Source organism: Anguilla rostrata, chromosome 1 (genome assembly GCF_018555375.3).
Source record: "Anguilla rostrata isolate EN2019 chromosome 1, ASM1855537v3, whole genome shotgun sequence".
Classification (NCBI taxonomy): domain Eukaryota; kingdom Metazoa; phylum Chordata; class Actinopteri; order Anguilliformes; family Anguillidae; genus Anguilla; species Anguilla rostrata.
In genome coordinates, this window is record NC_057933.1 from 53982019 (window position 1) to 54000362 (window position 18344).

Sequence of the window (18344 nt, forward strand, 5' to 3'; positions counted from 1 at the left end):
AAATCACCCATTTTGAAATGTATATGTTGTACCTTGTAATAATTGTGGTAGTAATTATCCTAAATGTAGCTTGAATTCATTTTTATAAAGTTTAAATAATTATGTTCTATTCTGCAAATCCGGTCTTTCGACTTGGCATTGTAGTCCAATTCCCAACAAATGTTTCACCAACATCCTGTAGACAGTGTAGGAAAATACTCAGCATTGTGCTATGGGAGTGTCAGGCAAGGGAATGTGAAAATGGCTATGAGTACTGTATTTCAAGATGAAGTTTAAACGATATAAATCTCATTTAGACAGTGATTGCTGATTAACAAAGTCCTGCACATGTATATAGGATTGATTTGGAAATGTAGGTACAAGTCAACATGAGCATCAATAGAGCTGTACATATACATGGTACTTTTCATGTCATCTGGAATAATTTGTCTAACTTTTAAGAGTATTGGCTTATTAAGTATGTACTACAGAAAGTTTTAAAAAATTGTGAATTTTTCCTTTAATATAGCATTAGTAATTAGCATTATAGCATATAGCATCTGTAATATGTCAACACCGACACCAGGGTTCTCACTACAACTTGAATTTTTAAAAATATTTTTATAAAATATTTCAACAAAATTGAATACAGAAAATGCATTTAGGAGGAGCAGACTTCACTGCACATTTGAATGGAACTGGTTTGCTGAAATGAACCAACCTGATACATCAACCTTCATGATTAGCTATGTTTCTATTAGAATATCACAGAAAAATTACATTGAAGACCAAAAAACAATCATATGTATCTGTCTAAAGTTTCCAAATATCTTTATTGGGGGAAAGTGGAACTGCATGATTTGAGCAAGCCCTACATCTTGCAGCTGCTGATGACTGAATTAATCAGTCTGTTTTTTAATGCAGACAACACACTGGGTAAGTTTTGAATCAAGTTTACCTTTTTGCATTAGTCTCATTTAATACAGTTATTTTTCATTTCACAAACACTTGAATTATGCATAATAAAATAAAGATCATGGTAAAGTTTACTTCAGTTCAGTCATAATTTTCTGTTTCCATTAGTGCACATTTAAGTAAGTTTACAGTGTTTGCAAAATGGAGAGTCACAAAAATTGTGAATAAACATTGTAAACTTGAATAAATTGCACACTACTGGAAGTGTAATGAATGAACTGAATTAGACCCTTTCTACAGATGACCTGGCCACTGGTGATCCTCAGTTCTGGTCTTGGTGTCTCACCTTGAAAATAGTTTTGGTTGCTGTTGGTTTCAAATGGTTGCGCGCAGTGTAAGACAAGGTATTTTGTTTCCACTGACTAATACTTTACTATTTATTTGGCAGTTTTCAGACAAAACAACTTACCAATTCATACACCATGTCAGGAACACATGAGCCTTGACCCTACCATCAGCTGGGTCATCTGATCCAAAGCCCTTGGGCGTGGAGGTCCGGTTTCTCGCCTGCAAGGTAGACTGGAGGGTCTAGTCTCTCTGGGTTCTAGCTCCTAGAAAGACCACATGTGGCAGAAGTAGCCTTTGTCTATGGAGTTACACATCATGCACATTTTTATATTTTTTTTAAGTTGATGTTTGAATAGTAGCCTACACCTGCTTTCCATTGGCTTGTTTTATTTTTTTATTTGTTGAATGGTGCCTTTAAACATGGCAGTTTAAAGGTAAGCTTGTTTTTGATGCCAGAGAAAGTGTTTTTCTCAAGGATTTAGACTATTCACGTTTGGAATTGCTTTTTCACTATGGTTGATTGTTGTTAAAACACTCGTGTGCATACAGTGAAAGAAATTTGAAAATAAATCGAATGGAAATTAATCTTGTTATTAATTCAGTGTCATTTTATTGCAAGACTGTTCCCATTAATCGCAGTACAACAGACCTGGTTCAAATACGTATTTGTTTTGGATTCAAATACTTTTCTGTGCTCTATTGATCATGCCTGGTGTAATTGAGCCTGCCAATATGACCAAAAGGTGGGGTTTGCACTTTTGAGAGTATTTCATTGGTTCTAATGCACCAGACAAGATCAATAAAGCGTAGAAAAGTATTTGATCCAGGTCTGCAGTCTAAGCAAGCCATTTATTTACTACAAATTATTGTATCTTGAAAGTGTGTTCTAAGATAATGAATGTTTCATCACTGATAAGTATTTATGGGTAAGCTTATCGCTGGGGCTGTTAGTAATGATGTGACCACTTATGAGTCATGGCCACCAATTTCTGAAGTCTGGCAAAACAATCGTACTGGTTGTGTGCCTGACAGAGCTCCAATTGGCTCACTGGTTGTTAAAGGGATAGTTCACTTTCTGTTTCAAAAATATTTCAGTTCTAGTTTTTTTTTTTTTTTTGACTGGAGTGGCTTGAAGTGTTTTTATTGTTTTAAGCAACTCATTGATGCTCCTATACTAGCTGTTGTACAGCCAGCAGTTTGTCAGACTTAGGCATTTAACATATCCTTCATTGCAGATTGGTTTTCTTTTTATGAATCAAAAAAAAATTTTATTTCCATTTTATTTTAAATAAGTGAACTATACTTTTAATGCAATAGAACTGTTGTTATAGACTGGACAAATTCTTGCAGGACATAAAACTATTCAGACACTGAGTTACTGCCAATATAATAGGTTTAATTTCAATCAAGTAAAACTTCTTAAGACCTCATAAAATCCATGATTCACAGAAACAAAAAAGGCCATACACTTACATTGAGGTTATAAAATATGTGATATGCAAATAAATTTTTTTTTTCTTCTAAAAAAGCAATCAGTGCTTAATTCCAACGTGGGGTCGAGGCAGAATTCACTGATCCCCAACGTCACATTGGTCCCAAACATACATCACATGACAGTTTCTGAACGCTTGAGACAGGACATGTAACAGCTCACGCGACTAACAAGGTACGTTCAGACACGGGAAAGGCCCGGTGTTTTTTTTAACGGGCGCAGACTCAGGGTTTGATTCTCAACCACAGTAAGTGCACAGGGTGCGCCGTGCGACATTAGTGGTGGTTTTCAAGCTGTTCACATTTACACACAAAAATCAAAATAAACAGGTATAACCATGAGGTAGCCCTGGCGATATTGCGGCCTTCTCTTATTTTACATTCGTACAAATGTCTAGTGGTGGTTTGATTCAGTCTGTATCCCTGCGTTCCTCTGTCAAATAAAGGAAAGAAAAAAATCAGTAGTTATATTAATTTAAAGAAATGTAAATAAAGATATTAATTCACTGGAGAGTAGTTTGTTCGTTGTTTTTCATGTAAACAAGTGATAGAAGTACGCGTGTTCCCACATGAGGAATTTTGCCGTTTAATAATTCAGCCATCTGTCTCCACAAAATAAAAAATAAAGTTTAATGAACACATTTTCTCATGTATATGCCATTTGAATATTAATAGAAATAACCTTACTAAATAATGCCTCAAGAACAAGTGTCATCATTAAATACTGGTATCTTAACTAGCCAGGATATTTTGTGCTGCTTGTAAAGTCAAAGTGACCTTCTTCAAGAGGGGCCCACTGACAGAATATCTGGAGGAGGGGGGGGGGGGGGGGGGAGCAATCAGAGGGCAGCGTCTAATGCTCAGACCCCCACAGCATCACAGCTCCATGCACAGAGCTACATTTTCAAGGTACAGTTTCAACACAGGTTGGACCACAAAGTATCCCATAAGCATGGTTGCATTTGCTGGCAATGCAAAGAAAGGACACAGGCATGGTTGTGCGTAGTCTATCAGAACCATTTTGCCTGGTGAATCTGAATAAACAGCATGCAGCAGCACGTGAGACCCTCCTGTAAACCTGACCATTAGCAAAATGCATACTTTGCATCTAATTGGGGCAGAGGCCATTATGTATTTCACTGGTTAATGACATGCTCCTCCCACAATAGGTCAGTCGTGGTTGATTGTATGAGCCTCACGTTCCTATCAGACAGGAGAAATTTGGTTGATGCAACCATTTAACCACAGGTTATCAGTGGTTGACCAAGATCACTCAATCAACCGTCATTTGTAAAATTCTGAACAGAGATGCCAGTGCTGATTAAGCATGCACTAATAAAACAAAATCAGTTGCACTTGCCTGTAAATCAGCTTTAAAACAATAACCATTGCTATGTTTTGGGTTGGGCAGAATCTAAATCTAAATCTAAACCTACTGGTCAGGGGTGGGGGGTAGAGTTGGCTGACACTTCAATGGAAATCTTAAATACTCTTCAAAGTCAAGACAGTCAAGCTAAGCCCTCCTTAAACTCATATGTAGATCACAAGTCTCTTTCTTGGCCGTGTGGTCATCAATACTTCATTTTAAACAGGGCAGGGATGGCTCTCCTTAATTAAGGAGCAAGAGGTTTCACTCACAGCTGAAAAGCTGGTGAGCAAAATCTTGCTAGAAGTGGTCTTGGTGCCGACTGGCTGGACCCAATCAGGGACAGGGGTTCTGCATGCTGCTCAGTGCTGGGGTTTCAATCCGACTGCCCTGCTCATGTGTTAACGGAAACCACAGGACCTGCCTACAACTGTAACAGGACCAGGCATCATGAGACACGAGCATGGCCATTGAGGTCAGAGTGTGGTTCCAGATCAGTGCTAACTATTCCTGTTCCAGAAGACCTACAGTCCTGTAGGTTTTCACTCCAACCATAACAAAACACCTGATTCATCAGCTAGAAATCTTTATGTGCTACTCGGTTGAGTCAGGTGTGTCAAACAAGGGTTGAAATGAAAACCTACAGGATGGTAGAGCTCCAGGAATGGGGTTGGTTACCACTGTTGGAGACAGTGGTCTGGAGCTGGTCTGGTAGGAACCAGGCTCCATCAGCTCCGAATGGCTGAAGGAGCATAACAACCACAGAAACAAAAAAGTTCAGGTACCCTTTCACTGTGCCAGTTTGCCGGAAGACTCTGACCCCTAAGGGTGCACACTTTCCACTTATAAGTCCCACACCAAGGAGAATTACAATGGTATTTATTGAAAGCCTGAAGGGCACTTTAAAGACACAAATGTTTCTGGTCCCATTACAGTTATTCGATAAAAAACAAAAACTGACTGACTGTCTTGAAAAGGAGAGCTCTGGGGAAAAGTACATTCCCTGCTTTTTTTTAAACCACACTGAGCCCTTCCTGGATGTGATTAGGTCTGGTGCAGTCCACTAAATCCAAGTCTTGGTGTTTACAGAGACTGCCGATCGTCTAAAACATCTTACAGCGTCATTGGACTGTGGCCCCGGATGACCGGAGGCCCCCCTCCCCTCCCCTCCCCCTCCTCCTCAGTGAGTAGCCATGACAACAGGCATCAGTGTTAAACAACAACAGGATGACGGCCGTTGTTGTCAGGGGAAACGACAGTTTGAAAGGAGACTCCACTCATGATAAACACATTGGGCTGAACCAACGAGCCCCTGGGGGCCTGGTGAATTGGGACACAGCGGAACAGAAAAATGAGGTAGGCTTTTGTTGTAAACAGAAAAAAAATACAGATTATTGTCATCAAATCTCTCAAACCCGCACAGACACCAGGGGAGCTGGGACCCTGATATCAAGCACGCAGGCCTGGTACAATACCACTCTCTACAGTTAATCTTATAGGAAATAAAATACAAAAAAAGTCATCTGATTATCATGTATGACTATCTATAACTCAGAGGTAGTTACTAATATCAGTACATAAACATATATAGATAAAAACTAATTCTATGTTTTGTTTGAGTACATAGAGCTTGTATGCAGACGATTCCCAAAAGAAAAAAGTACACTTTTTTGGTAAATTCCCTGAGAATAGTTCATCCTGAGATGCATTGTGGGTAAAAATACATCATACAAAAATGTCTAAGCCACAGTCAGGGATTGTGTTTGGTTTGTGCTGTCATTTGTGTGATTTTGTTGTACACTTGTGGATTGAATACAACGCTTACAAACACACACACACACACACACACACACACACACAAGCATGCACAATGCTTACACACACACACACACACACACACACACACACAAGCATGCACAACGCTTACACACACACATTCAACAGCTGCATTACAAAAAATCTCAGTGTTGAACATTCTGCATTCTGTCTTTTGTGAGTAACAGGGATTACCATATACTTCATTCCTTCAACAAAGCCAATAAACTTTGGTATAGAATCTCAAAACTGAACTGCAAGTCTTATACCAAAAATAATTGGTCGTCTTTTCAATCACATTATAATATAAGAAGTCATTTGATTTGTCAACACACATTAGTTTTTTCAAAAAAGCGGTCCATCTTCTGATATTGTGATGACTCACTTTTCGATACGATAAGTTTCACATTCAATATCGTCAGAGCAGAGTTCTTACATCATTGGTAAGCTATTGAGAAAACCTTAAGAGAATTCAAGTGTCATCCTACATGAACCTACACCCTTGTTATTCCTCATTTCCACAAATCTTTACTGTTGAAAACACAAGCAGCAGCATTTCATTTTCCTGGCAAACAGGTGAAAGTGTGCTGTCGGCAAGTAAAACTAAGATAAATGTGTAGTACGGTCAGAAAGGTGTGGTGGGGATTGAGGTGACGGGCCCAGATGTGCTGTAACAAGGCTGGACCGAGTGAAAGGTAAGGATGTGCTTAAGGCATGTAAAAGAGGTAAATATGCTGTAGGTAGGTAAAACTGAGGTAAAATGTGCACTGGCAAAACTTTGCTTACTGACGATGGAATTCTGGCATGTCAAACCATGCTCCCTCTAATACAGAAATGTAAATATTGGTACATCTGATATGCTTAAAAATTAAAGGTACTTTTGTAGATATATTAATATACATATATTCAGAAATTAAATTAATTATTTACAACTGCAACACAGTTTTACTTAACAGCCAATCACCCATGGTGTCTATATTAATAAAAAGGGCTTTTTTTCCTTTTTGCAGTTCAAATCAAACTAGCCACAAATATTAGTTGTTTTACACTGCTAATTACTGGTTAACTAGGATAACACAAGCTAGGTGTAAACTTCCATTCTGACAGAATGGGGTCTTTCTGTGGGGAAGGGTGGGTGGATGGTCCCAATCTCTTGCTCGCTGTGTTTGTATTTGCAACAGGATCAGACTTGAGCTTCCAGTACAAGCATGCTCAAACATTGTTCGAACACCCAACCTCAGTATTAGAGTTTAAGTTTGACAGATTACTCATGAAACCCAGCAAGCAGGGCTCTCTTGTGCGCATGGATTCCATCGGAGCGACCTGGGAGAGTTTTCTGGGTGTCTGAAGGGGGATCCAAGCTGGGAGGAGGCATTGCCGTCATTAGGGCACACACAGCTTGTCCTCCCCACACGCGATGAAGGTACCAAATACAAAGTATCCTTTGGTTTTTTTTTCTGATTGGGTTAGCCCTACAAAGAGGGAAGGCCTGAAATGACCAGTATAAAAAAAACAAAAGTTTTTAAAAAATAATTGTCCATTAGAGCATGGAAACGGGCTCGTTTGGAAAGCAATTAACGTTGGGATCGTTTGGAATGCAAAACCAGTGGGGTGAAGGTGACATGGCTGAATCCATGATGAGGTACACGTTAAAAACAAACACAAAAAAAAAGAAACAACAAAAAAGGCAAAAAGAAAAGAACAATATCGTTGTGCGTCTAAATCCTCGAGGAAGCTTTTTGCGGTGACTGCCTGGATTCTTTCAGACAAATTCACAGTCTTTAAGACAGTAGTCGGTGTCGAGCTTCTTTGTGTTGGAGCGGAGAGCTGTAGCTGCACATAATGGGGTGACTCTTCACCCTGTACTTGCGTGAGTATGAGGTAGATGCTGGGTGCCAGGTAGGGACAGACAGGCGTGAGGTGATTATTTTGGGTGGGGGAAGGGGGGTGGGATTCAGGCGATCAGGTCTTTTTCCTCTTCTGGACCGAGGGCCCTTTCCGTGCGGGATCTTCGGGGGAGCCGGACGCCTTGCTGTTCGGAGAGACTTCCTGTGATGAGCGTCCATGCCCGTCCCCGGATTCTTGGGGGTACGGGGGGAGGGCAGCAGCGGAGGTAGAGGCCTGCAGGTCTGTGCCTAATCTTCCCTGAGAGCTGGTGGAGGGTGGAGGGGGGGTGAGAGTCTTGTGGGGGCAGTGCGCCACCATGTGGGCAATACTCTGGCAGTAATGGCATTTCTTTGGCTGCGGTGGAAGGCTGCACTCCTTGGCATGGTGGTCCAGGCCGCCACAGTTGTAGCATCTGAAAAAAAGCCAAAGTACTTCATTTACAAATAATATATTAATATATATAATGTATGTGTACACACACATACATATATATATATATACATATATGAAGTACTGAGCAATACTGTGAGCAATTACGATTCATCAGATTTCACAGTGCTATTAATACAAATATAAATTATTAAATATTCTTTAAATTGGCCTCGTGCTTTTGCAACAGTGTCGTTGTAATGTTTTTTTTTTTTTTTTTTTGTGTGTCAGAAATAGTTTAAGAAATTGGACAGACTAATTTTCATCCCGTGAGAAAGAATGAACAATTCCCTCTAAAACAAATTCACTCAGCACCCAGTTGTGCCGACTTCAGTAAATTCTGTTCAATCTTGAACAGGTGGTTTACTCACAATAAATATAAAATAACGCAAAACATGTAAGAGGTCTTCACTTTTTTCTGCTAACAAATGCATTTCCGGTGGACTCTGGGTTTCAAAGTCCCTCGAATCAACATTTCCATAAAATACATGCAAATTCTTTTTTTCACCATTAGATGGCAGCATAAGCCAAGTGGACTGCGGATTGCTCATCATGCGCGAATACCAAAATGATGCTCATAGTCGGCTACAAATGGACTCCTTTTATCACAAAAGATCTGAATTTAAGCGCAAGAATACGATTTATGGACCACGTGTGAATAGCAACATCCAGTGAAAAGACTGAATTGGCATGGAATTTAAAATGGGGGAAAAAACACACGAAATCATCATATGCTCAAAATTTTATTTCAGTCATGAAAAACCTTGACCAGGGTTACAAAAGCCAGTGCAAACGACCTCAGAATCACATTTCTCCACAGACACACACCAGTGATCCCACTTCCAGGAAAATAACAATTTAGAAACAATTTTACATTCGTAGTGGGCTATAGCTGGAGGAGGGTTCCAGATTACGGGAGAGCTGCATTTATTATCTTCCTCGTAGTTCGAATTTCCTAATCGATGTCCAAGGGCTCCCGTTGTCAGCTGGTGTCTAGGCTAATGCCGCGCGCTCGCTCTCAGGGAAGTCGCAATTGAGCGGAAGCGACCGCGCACTGCAGGCACCACAGAAAAGGGCGCGAGGCACTTCCACTAGAGCAGCTGTACAGATAACGCGTTCCACTGGTTACATTTTCCACGCAAAATGTCACCAGGCTTCAAGTAAAATCGTCATCTTGCGAAAACATTCAGATATAACGTGACACTAGGCTTCAAATCAAATAGGCTTCACATCCCCCACGGCTGACAGGATCAGACAGCAATGTTGTTCATATTATGTACTGCCGATGCCATTAGCCTACCTTGCTCGACGGATGTTAGCTAACATGTAAAGAATGTAAAAGTGACTCATTTAAATGACTCATGGACGTCGGATTTGTATTTTTTAAGACAGGAAATAAAAGAGTTTGCGAGCTTGTAATGTGGATATGAGATTAAAAGTGGACCCCTTGGGATAAAATAATAATAAATAAATAAAAACATCGCCCATCGCTCAAAAAAAGAAAAGAAAAAAGAAAAGAAAAGGCCAGAGCCATTCTACTGGGGGCTCTTCAGTTACCAGGAACTTCCTGTAATGTTGTGGTGTATGATGACTCCGGGTCAGATTTTAGCATTATCCTGTATCTAAATATAGTTCATTATTCGGTAATGATGTGATCTTTCTTCCTTGATGGAAAGCAGCACTACTAACATACAAGACTCGAATGGGAAAAAGCGAACATGGACACGTCTCTGTTTATTCATTTATCAGACTGCATAAAATGATTCCAACCGTAGCCTATAGGCTACTTCGCCAAATGTGAAGCAGAACAATAGCCTAGCCTATGTTACACAATTTGCATAGTTTTCAAAGCAATATCGCGTTGACTAACGAGTCACGAGAAAGAAAAAAAAGATGTGTATTGTCATGCCCTTTATTAAATATATTTTTGCTTTGGAAATAGCCTACGCATTTTCAGTTTATTAACTGCACTGATTGTTTTCAGATTCGCATGAAAATATCTTGGGCAGCTTCTGGTGCTGCGTTGAAAGGTTTGAACTGACCTTAAAACCGATTAGCTTTTCTGGCAGCATTTATGACACCTAACTACCTTCTTAATTTAAAGAAATCTTTCATCTATTCTTATACATTTATTTCCGGCACGTCTCATGTACAATCACATTCCAAAATAATTGAAACCAATTAAATTAATAACAATATCGTTATCAACGTTAACATTTCTGATTTATCCCACTCCAGCATATCAAGTTACGGAATCATATGATAGGACAACTTCGTACTTTAAACGTCACAACTCTTGCATCTGATATGATCTAAACTCTGGTTCCAGAAAGAACTACAATCTCAAACTGCCCCTGCCCTCAGACTACCATTGAAGGACACGTGATATAAAGCAGCAGTCAAGGGAAATGCATAAGGATATAGTCTACCGCTTACACGAACACAGATTTCATACCCTCACGTTTTATGTTCAAATAAACTATATAGTGGGAATTGTATTATTTACATATTTACAAGCCTTCGTTTGGCCTTAAGTTTTAAACACGGAAGTAAAGCATCTAGAATACAGAAAATATGCTAATAGGCAATGCGAGTGTTATCGGTTCACCTTAAGTGAACTTAACCTCTATGTAATAACCTATGCATAAATAAAATACAAAAGGATTCGGTGTTTATCAGCTAAATGAAAAAGAAACAAACTCTTCTGCGTGACTGAGCGCGAGGCTTGCAGGGGGTCCCGCACGGTGGCATCTTCAATTAGAGCGCGCTAGGGGAAAGGGGGAAGGGCACTGGAATTCGGGTTTCATTCGCACTCGCTGCAGTTCTTGCGCTTGGGGCTGTCTACCTAGCAGTACCCAGCCTTCCTTTCCCCTCCCCCACGCACATCCCCAAACTGCCACTCATTAGCTGCTAAAACGCAAAACCGCTGCTCTTCAAAGACAAACCATCTGCGTGCCCCAACAGCGGCCACGCCGTGATCAATGCATTTCGGGTGTCCAATGGCCATTAACACAGTCATACGTTTTTTGTCAGTATTAATTTATTTTTTATCATGACACTTTAAAAGGTATAGTCTCGTTACGGTCTAATCTCGAAAAAGGAATATTACACAATCATACAATTATAATATCGGTTCAAACAACAGATGGGCTCCGTCAAAAGCATTGCCTTAACACCGTACATTTAGTATGTGCCAATTAGAAACTAGCAAGAATACCAATATTTAAAAAAACACTCAACATCATGACTATGCAATTTTAGTTTTGATCATAAAGAGCACAGATTTTGGTTTAATTTTGCTGTGTTCCAACTGTAAAAAGATAGAGAATTAGGAAGAAATAGCAGTTACACATTAGGTCAATGTTGGGCTACTATGCCATGAACATTTTGATTGGCATTACAAATACACACTAAACGCATTAGCCTATAAAATAGGCCTCCATTCTGAAACATTTTATATGTCATGTCTCCTCTTTGTCACTGCACATTAATAATTACGATGTCTAAAATGATAATCGCCATTATAATCTCGCCTGTTTAAATAATGAGTCACACGTGGAGCAACAGAATTCGTGTTAATGAGTTAGCAGTAGCTAATTTATTATTCTTTAATTTATTACAAATCATCCTTTAAACTCATTCAATTATTCGCATGAGTGACCAGGTTAAAACCGAGGGCAGAATTAATTAATGTTGATATTTCATACAATGAAACAACCAAGAGCAAACAACACTACTCGTGATTTTTTTGTTTTGTTTTTTGTAATGCGATGTGACAATTAACGATAATCTCATCACTGTATTAAGATCTGTAAAGTTGCGAACATTTTCCGCCTCAAATACAACTCCACTGTAATGCACTATAAACTGAACGCTTACTGGACCAATCACTGACTAAAAGTTCTCAGTATAATTACTGAGAGTATGCATTCTACAAATTTTCTTTTCTAAATGGTCATTAGTCTTCAATAGTTCAATTCAAGCACATCAAAACACATCTTCAAAATTACAAAAATATAAGTGGGCTACATAAATAAAATACAATTTACAACAATAAAAATAAACAAAAAAATAAAGAAAGATTAATGAAACACAGGGAAGTAAACAAGATAAAATAAAACAAAGGTCCTTAAACGGACAATAGTGTAAACAATAAAAATTGTGAAGTTAAAACATCACAAAACAAGTGATTAAAATATAGGTAACCAAATACTTGTGATTTGTGAGACAGGACTTTCAATAACCTTATTATTTGTTTTGGAAACTTTCAAACTAATCTGAGTAGCCATTTTGGTACCAGGAACTTGCTTTATCTGTGTTTCTGCCAGTGACCCTGAAAGACCAAAGGTCAGAGGTCAAAAAAGTCAGACCTCAAAAAATGTTAATTCATGCTGGAGGAGCTTGAGAATAACAAAGTTTACCAGTTTTCAATATCTCAGTCATTAATCTCTTTTTATACTTTTCAGTCCTTTACATTTTATTGATTGGAAAAGGGATTATTTCAAACAACACCAACAAAAAAGTCACATTCCGTTTGAATGTTATTCGATAAAATAAATAAAAAATCAGCTATCATATCAGATCCTTTACAATGAATCATAGTTTTTCCATTTGTTTATATACTGTCATTTTAATCATTAAACTGCATATAAAAAACAGTATTTATTATATGAGACTAATGCAGTGTCTAGTATAGCACTCACTCACAAAATAAATATTCTAAAACTGAGGTTTCTCAACATTTCATGGCCTTCAATATGTATCATAACAATTGTGACACCCCCCCAGTTTCTCACACAAACTCATTTTAAAAGACAGGCTATATTGTTTTATTAACATACTACGGACTACAAAAATCCAAATAAAATATGAATCATAAATATGCATTTTATCATTGAAGAGAAAAAAAAAACATGACAGATGCATAATCCTGATATCCCATCCAGCCATTCACACCATTTTCCACAGGGTCTAATACCACACACCCATTGTAACAGAGGCACAGCTGGAAAGCTTGTGACCAGAATTTTGGATTCTTCAAATTTTAATATTGTTTCAAGCATTACAAATGGGATGAGACATTAATAGTGAACCAAATAGTGGCAGTTAGGTCTGCTGTCTGATAATAAACGTTTTTCTTTCCGTTTAACCTGGCCGAGCTCTACCCTTCCATTCTTTCATTTCTCAGCTGCACTTCCAGCCCCTCATTTTATCAGATGCACCACAAAGCATACAGGTATACTCAAAATAAATGCTAAAAGAATTGGGACAGTGACACAATTTTTGGCTCTGTACTCCAGTAAACAATGAATATGAGGAATTACAACCCTGTTCATACACAGTCCCCCCATTTTAAGGAAGCAAAAGTATTTTTCGAAATTAACATATTCCAAAAACATCATATTTAGTGGTTGGCTGCAAATCCTTTGCTTTCCATGACTGCTTTAAGTCTGCGACCCATAGACATCACCAAATGTTGGGTATCTTCCCTGGTGATGCTCTGTCAGGCCTGTACTGCAGACATCTTCAGTTCCTGTTTGTGTTTGGGACATTATTCCTTCAGTCTTGTCTTCATCAAGTGAGCCAGTCCCATTGGCAGCCATACATGTCCAAGCCATAACACAACCTCCGCTAATGTTTTACAGAAGAAGATGGGTCATGAGCAGCTCCCTTCTTTCTTCACACTTCCTTATTTCCATCACTTTGGTACAGGTTAATACTCCTCTCGTTCGTCCATAAGACTTTGCTCCAGAATGATCGTTTTTTTAAATGTACTTTTTTAGCTAACTCTGAACTGGCCATTCTATTCTTGACACACCTATGCCTACATCCTGGAGAGTGTTCTTGATCTGTTTGACAGTTGAAAAGGGGTTGTACTTCACAATTAAACGTATTTGTCATTCATCCACTACAGTGGTCTTCCGTGGTCTACTCGGTTGTTTGCTGTTGTAGAGCTCACCAGCATTCTTGCTTCCAACAATAAATCAAACAGTTGATCTGACAAACCCAGTAGTGGCTATGTCTCCATTTATTCAGATGTTTCAGCCTCATGATTGCCTGCTTTACTGGCATTGACACCTATTTGGTCATTAGGTTGACAGAGAACAGAAACAGACTAAAAATTCCACATTTAGAATCAGCTAGACCTTTTCTTATCTTTCTTTCGTGTTTTCGTGCACAATTAATGATGCAAGGACACACAGCTGGCCAAGAAACAGCTGAGCAGCCAATTGTCCAATTACTTTTGCTCCCCTAAAATGGAGAGGACTAAGTATAAAAGGGCTGTAATTCCTACATGAATCACACTATATAGATGTAAATGAGGATAAAGTGTGCTGACAGTCTGCACATTAACCTTATATTGTTTGTTTTGTTTCAAATCCAATGTGCTAGAGTAAAAATATAAAACAAAAAATTGTGTCACTGTCCCAATGCATTTTAATTTAATGTACAAAGTCGCGACCAAATGTCAGAGTACACTACAAAGTCCTGTTGTTTTCATTATTAATCAAGGAATACTGCAATTATGATACTCCAATTAAACGTCTTATTCAATAATACATTATTGAGAACAGGTTGAGCTTATTAGGAGGGCATTTCTACCACAGTCATCAGACGTGAACCCAATCATCAAACATCTGTGGGAGCATATGAAGAGGGAAAAGGCCAAACATCAAGTAACATCAACAGATTATCCACAGGAAGTGTTGAGAAAGTGCTGGGATGAAATGGAAGATGAGATGTTGCGTAAACTGGTGGAATCACTGCTGAGCAGAGTGAAGGCGGTAATCAAGGTGAAAGGCGGACACATTTTTCAAAATTTCATTAAAATTTTAAAAAATAATAATACTTCCTCTGCTGCCAGTCCAGAGAACTACAAAAAAGCATTTTCAATTACGGAGCTTTTTACTATTTCCTACACAATGAAATGTGTATTACTGTCATCGCAGCCCACTTAGTTCTGCAAAGCTCAAAATAGAAGTCAATTTGCAATGCGCTACTACCTTAGTAACACCAACGAGAGCACACATTCTCTGTGCTGTAGCCTAATCCCAACACCCCCCACCAAGTCGCAAAGCTGAAGTCATCGGTCTGATAGTAAAACTGTGGCGTAATGCACTAGTTCTGAAAATGCAAAATAAATAAATAAATCAACTCAGAAGGTCAGGCTAGCACAGTTACAACTACCAAACTGTACTCCCACAAAATTTCAAACAAGCTCATCTGGGAACCACAGACCTCAGATGAAATGTGTAGGCTTCTTTGTTACCTCCTTAAACAAAGACCAACCAGAAAGCAGCCAAACTACTCTTAACTAGAGCATTTATAAATTGTGTATACCTAAATCTACATTAATCCCAGCAGCCCTTTTAACACTGTTAAACAGAGGAATCCAGAAAAATACATGTGAATTTTATTTATGATGCCTTATATTTAAGTCATTTCAGGATATAATCTATTGTCATTGTGTAATAATATGAACGCTTCTCTGGAAATATTTTTCTAATTTTGTGATACTGTAACAAGGGCAGTGAGAGAGGGCTTTCTCCCGTCTCTCTCTATGAACCTAATGCAAACCCTAACACTGGAACATTTGTTTCTACAAATAGACACAAAAATAGCTGCAATTTAGTGGGTGAAGCCTTACACAATATTGCTATAATACCATGGCAACCAGCATTGACTCCCATGGCGACAGCCTCAGCAGAAAACCGTCCATACAGTCCACCCAGAGGATATACGCAGACATTTTACATTCATCTGACAATTACCCCTGGCCCCATCCCCCATCCTCACACCCTATTCTCTTTAGCCAAGATGCTAATATTAACCTTTAAGCACATATCACTGACCAATACCAAACGGTCCACCATCTACGACTATGGCCAGACAAATAATATTTGCTGCCTTCATTTCCATTAAGAAATTGTTAGTGTGCCCGTGCGTCAAGCACAGGTTTGTAAGCACCTCTATACCACACCGCAACACCCAACACATATGCCTGAACTGCAGCTGGACACAGTTTTTTTCCCCCAGCATGCCTTGCTTTGAGAACACTCCCGCACACTCACCGGTCTCCCTTTGGTTTTCGTTTCTGCAACATGGTCTTCCCTTTAGGTCTCCTCTCACTCCCTGCGCAGGGTCCGCCCCCAGGGCCCGTTACCCGAAGTGACTCCAGGCCCTTGGAGGACTTCTTAAAGGTGAACTCCACGGGCTCCCCCTCTTTCAGACTGCGGAACCCCTCCATGAAAAGCTTGCTCTGAAACACAAAGTGCAACGGCGCCATCGTAAGAGCGTCCCAGAGTCACATCACATCACGCATGACAACACTTTCCTGAGAATAAAGGCTTGGGTGTGTGTGTGTGTGTGTGTGTGTGCATGTGCAAGATGGCGGCTGGAGCCTAGCTGCAGGTGCAAGTACGCATGACTTTGGTCTAAACATCTAAACTAAAAATCTAAACATCTAACGCCACACTATCGCGCATCCGTCGTAACTGCCGTTGTTAAGGTAGTCAGGTGCAAAAAGATGTTTTAAATATGCGCGCTGTGTGTGTGTGTGCACGCACGCACACGCATAAAACCACTCAACTAAAAAAAGGTTTATTTCTTACAAGGATTTATATATTCCACTCTTCTATATTGAAATTGAAAATGGAGATAACATTGAGAGTAGGCATGGGCTGATATGCAATTCTGAGGGTATTACATTAACAAAAAATACCAAAGTATCACTTCTCCTATGAAATGAGTTAATGTAAAAATCACTGTAGGTCAAACAAATGTACAACTACTGATATAATTATTTATACCAAATGCAAGAAAGAAATACTTCCCAGTATAGAGACAGGGCTGCCATTTCCAGCCTGTGTTAAATATGTAAATGTATGAGTAATCAAAACAATTATCAGAGACATCATCTTAGTTTAAAGAACATTTGATACGGACAACATGACATGAGATTCCAAAGGTTTCAGAACAGTGAACTGTATCGTATCGTGAAACTGTCCCAAATCTAATTAGCATTATACATAGGCTAATTCCACACAACATAGAATTTTCAAAGATATTGTGAAACATTACTGGGAACTCAGAAATAAAGGTATAATCGGTGTTAAACTCGACAAGCAAGCAAAACTAAATTTACTTGCATATATTGATACAAGGGAAACTGCAGTACCAATAAAAAACAAAAACACATCTCATGATGTAAACAATTACACAAAAAATAAAGTCTGTTCTGCAATAATGTTCCACATTAATTGACTTTCAAGTTCTATGCAAATCATATAGAATACAAAAAACTCTGATAACAGGATTAATATAGTATATATATAAGGTATATATAAGGCAAAAAAAAATACAGCTTGATTCTGTTGTACATACAGACTAAAAATGATAAGCCTCCATTTGATTTTAATTCTCCTTGTCACATTGAGACAAAGAATGTACTGGCAAACAGAAAAATATATTTAATTTTAGAATTAATAATTAACTTATTTTTATGTAAAAAAGGACCAAGTACCTCTCTGCCTTGTAGCTGAGTAAACACTATTTTGCGCATCTAAAAGAAAAAGAGAAAAAAAAAGCTGCAGCAGTGGTGAGCATGAGCTAAACCTTCATACATCTTGGCATAAACGAGCCATCTCATTGTATTGAGAGCTTAACAGTAAGATACATTTTTTAAAAATACAGTCATGTGACACAGCAGGATAAAATTTGCATAGTGAATTTGCATTGGTAAGAACCTGCAATTAATCAGTACTGCTAGCTCCGGGTACTTTAAGGAAAGTGATCCAGGATCAGCTTATTTATGAGCAGCTTAATTGTAGAATGAGTGATATAGTTATAGCGATGAGACACTGGACATCATCCCATTATAATAGACAGACAAAACTTGCCCAAGTGCATGCAGGCCATTTTGCAAACAGACCCTAACATATGCAAGTATATATTCAGCTGAATAAACAAATGATGCGTTGATACAAAAACTGTAAAAAAATAAAAATAAAAAAATAAAAAGATACAGGTCTGTGATGGCTCCACTATATCTTCAAAAGATCATGAGACTCTATGCACCAGCACTATCTCTCTGTACTGCTACCTCAGTGCACCT

General features: G+C 38.7%; 1 protein-coding gene across 3 annotated transcripts in view; it reads right to left on the reverse strand.

Moving 5' to 3' along the window:
- Positions 1 to 787: 787 nt before the first annotated feature.
- The window catches only part of LOC135259050 (protein lin-28 homolog B-like), a 47796-nt gene continuing 30239 nt past the window's right edge, over positions 788 to 18344 (reverse strand). For all 3 annotated transcript variants that reach the window (XM_064342908.1, XM_064342927.1, XM_064342918.1), the window contains 2 exons: positions 16303 to 16490; positions 788 to 8213 (listed from right to left, as the gene is read on the reverse strand). In XM_064342908.1, the coding sequence (XP_064198978.1) occupies positions 7877 to 8213; positions 16303 to 16490 (525 nt within the window). In that variant the 3' untranslated portion in view covers positions 788 to 7876. The remainder of the gene's footprint in view (positions 8214 to 16302; positions 16491 to 18344) is intronic.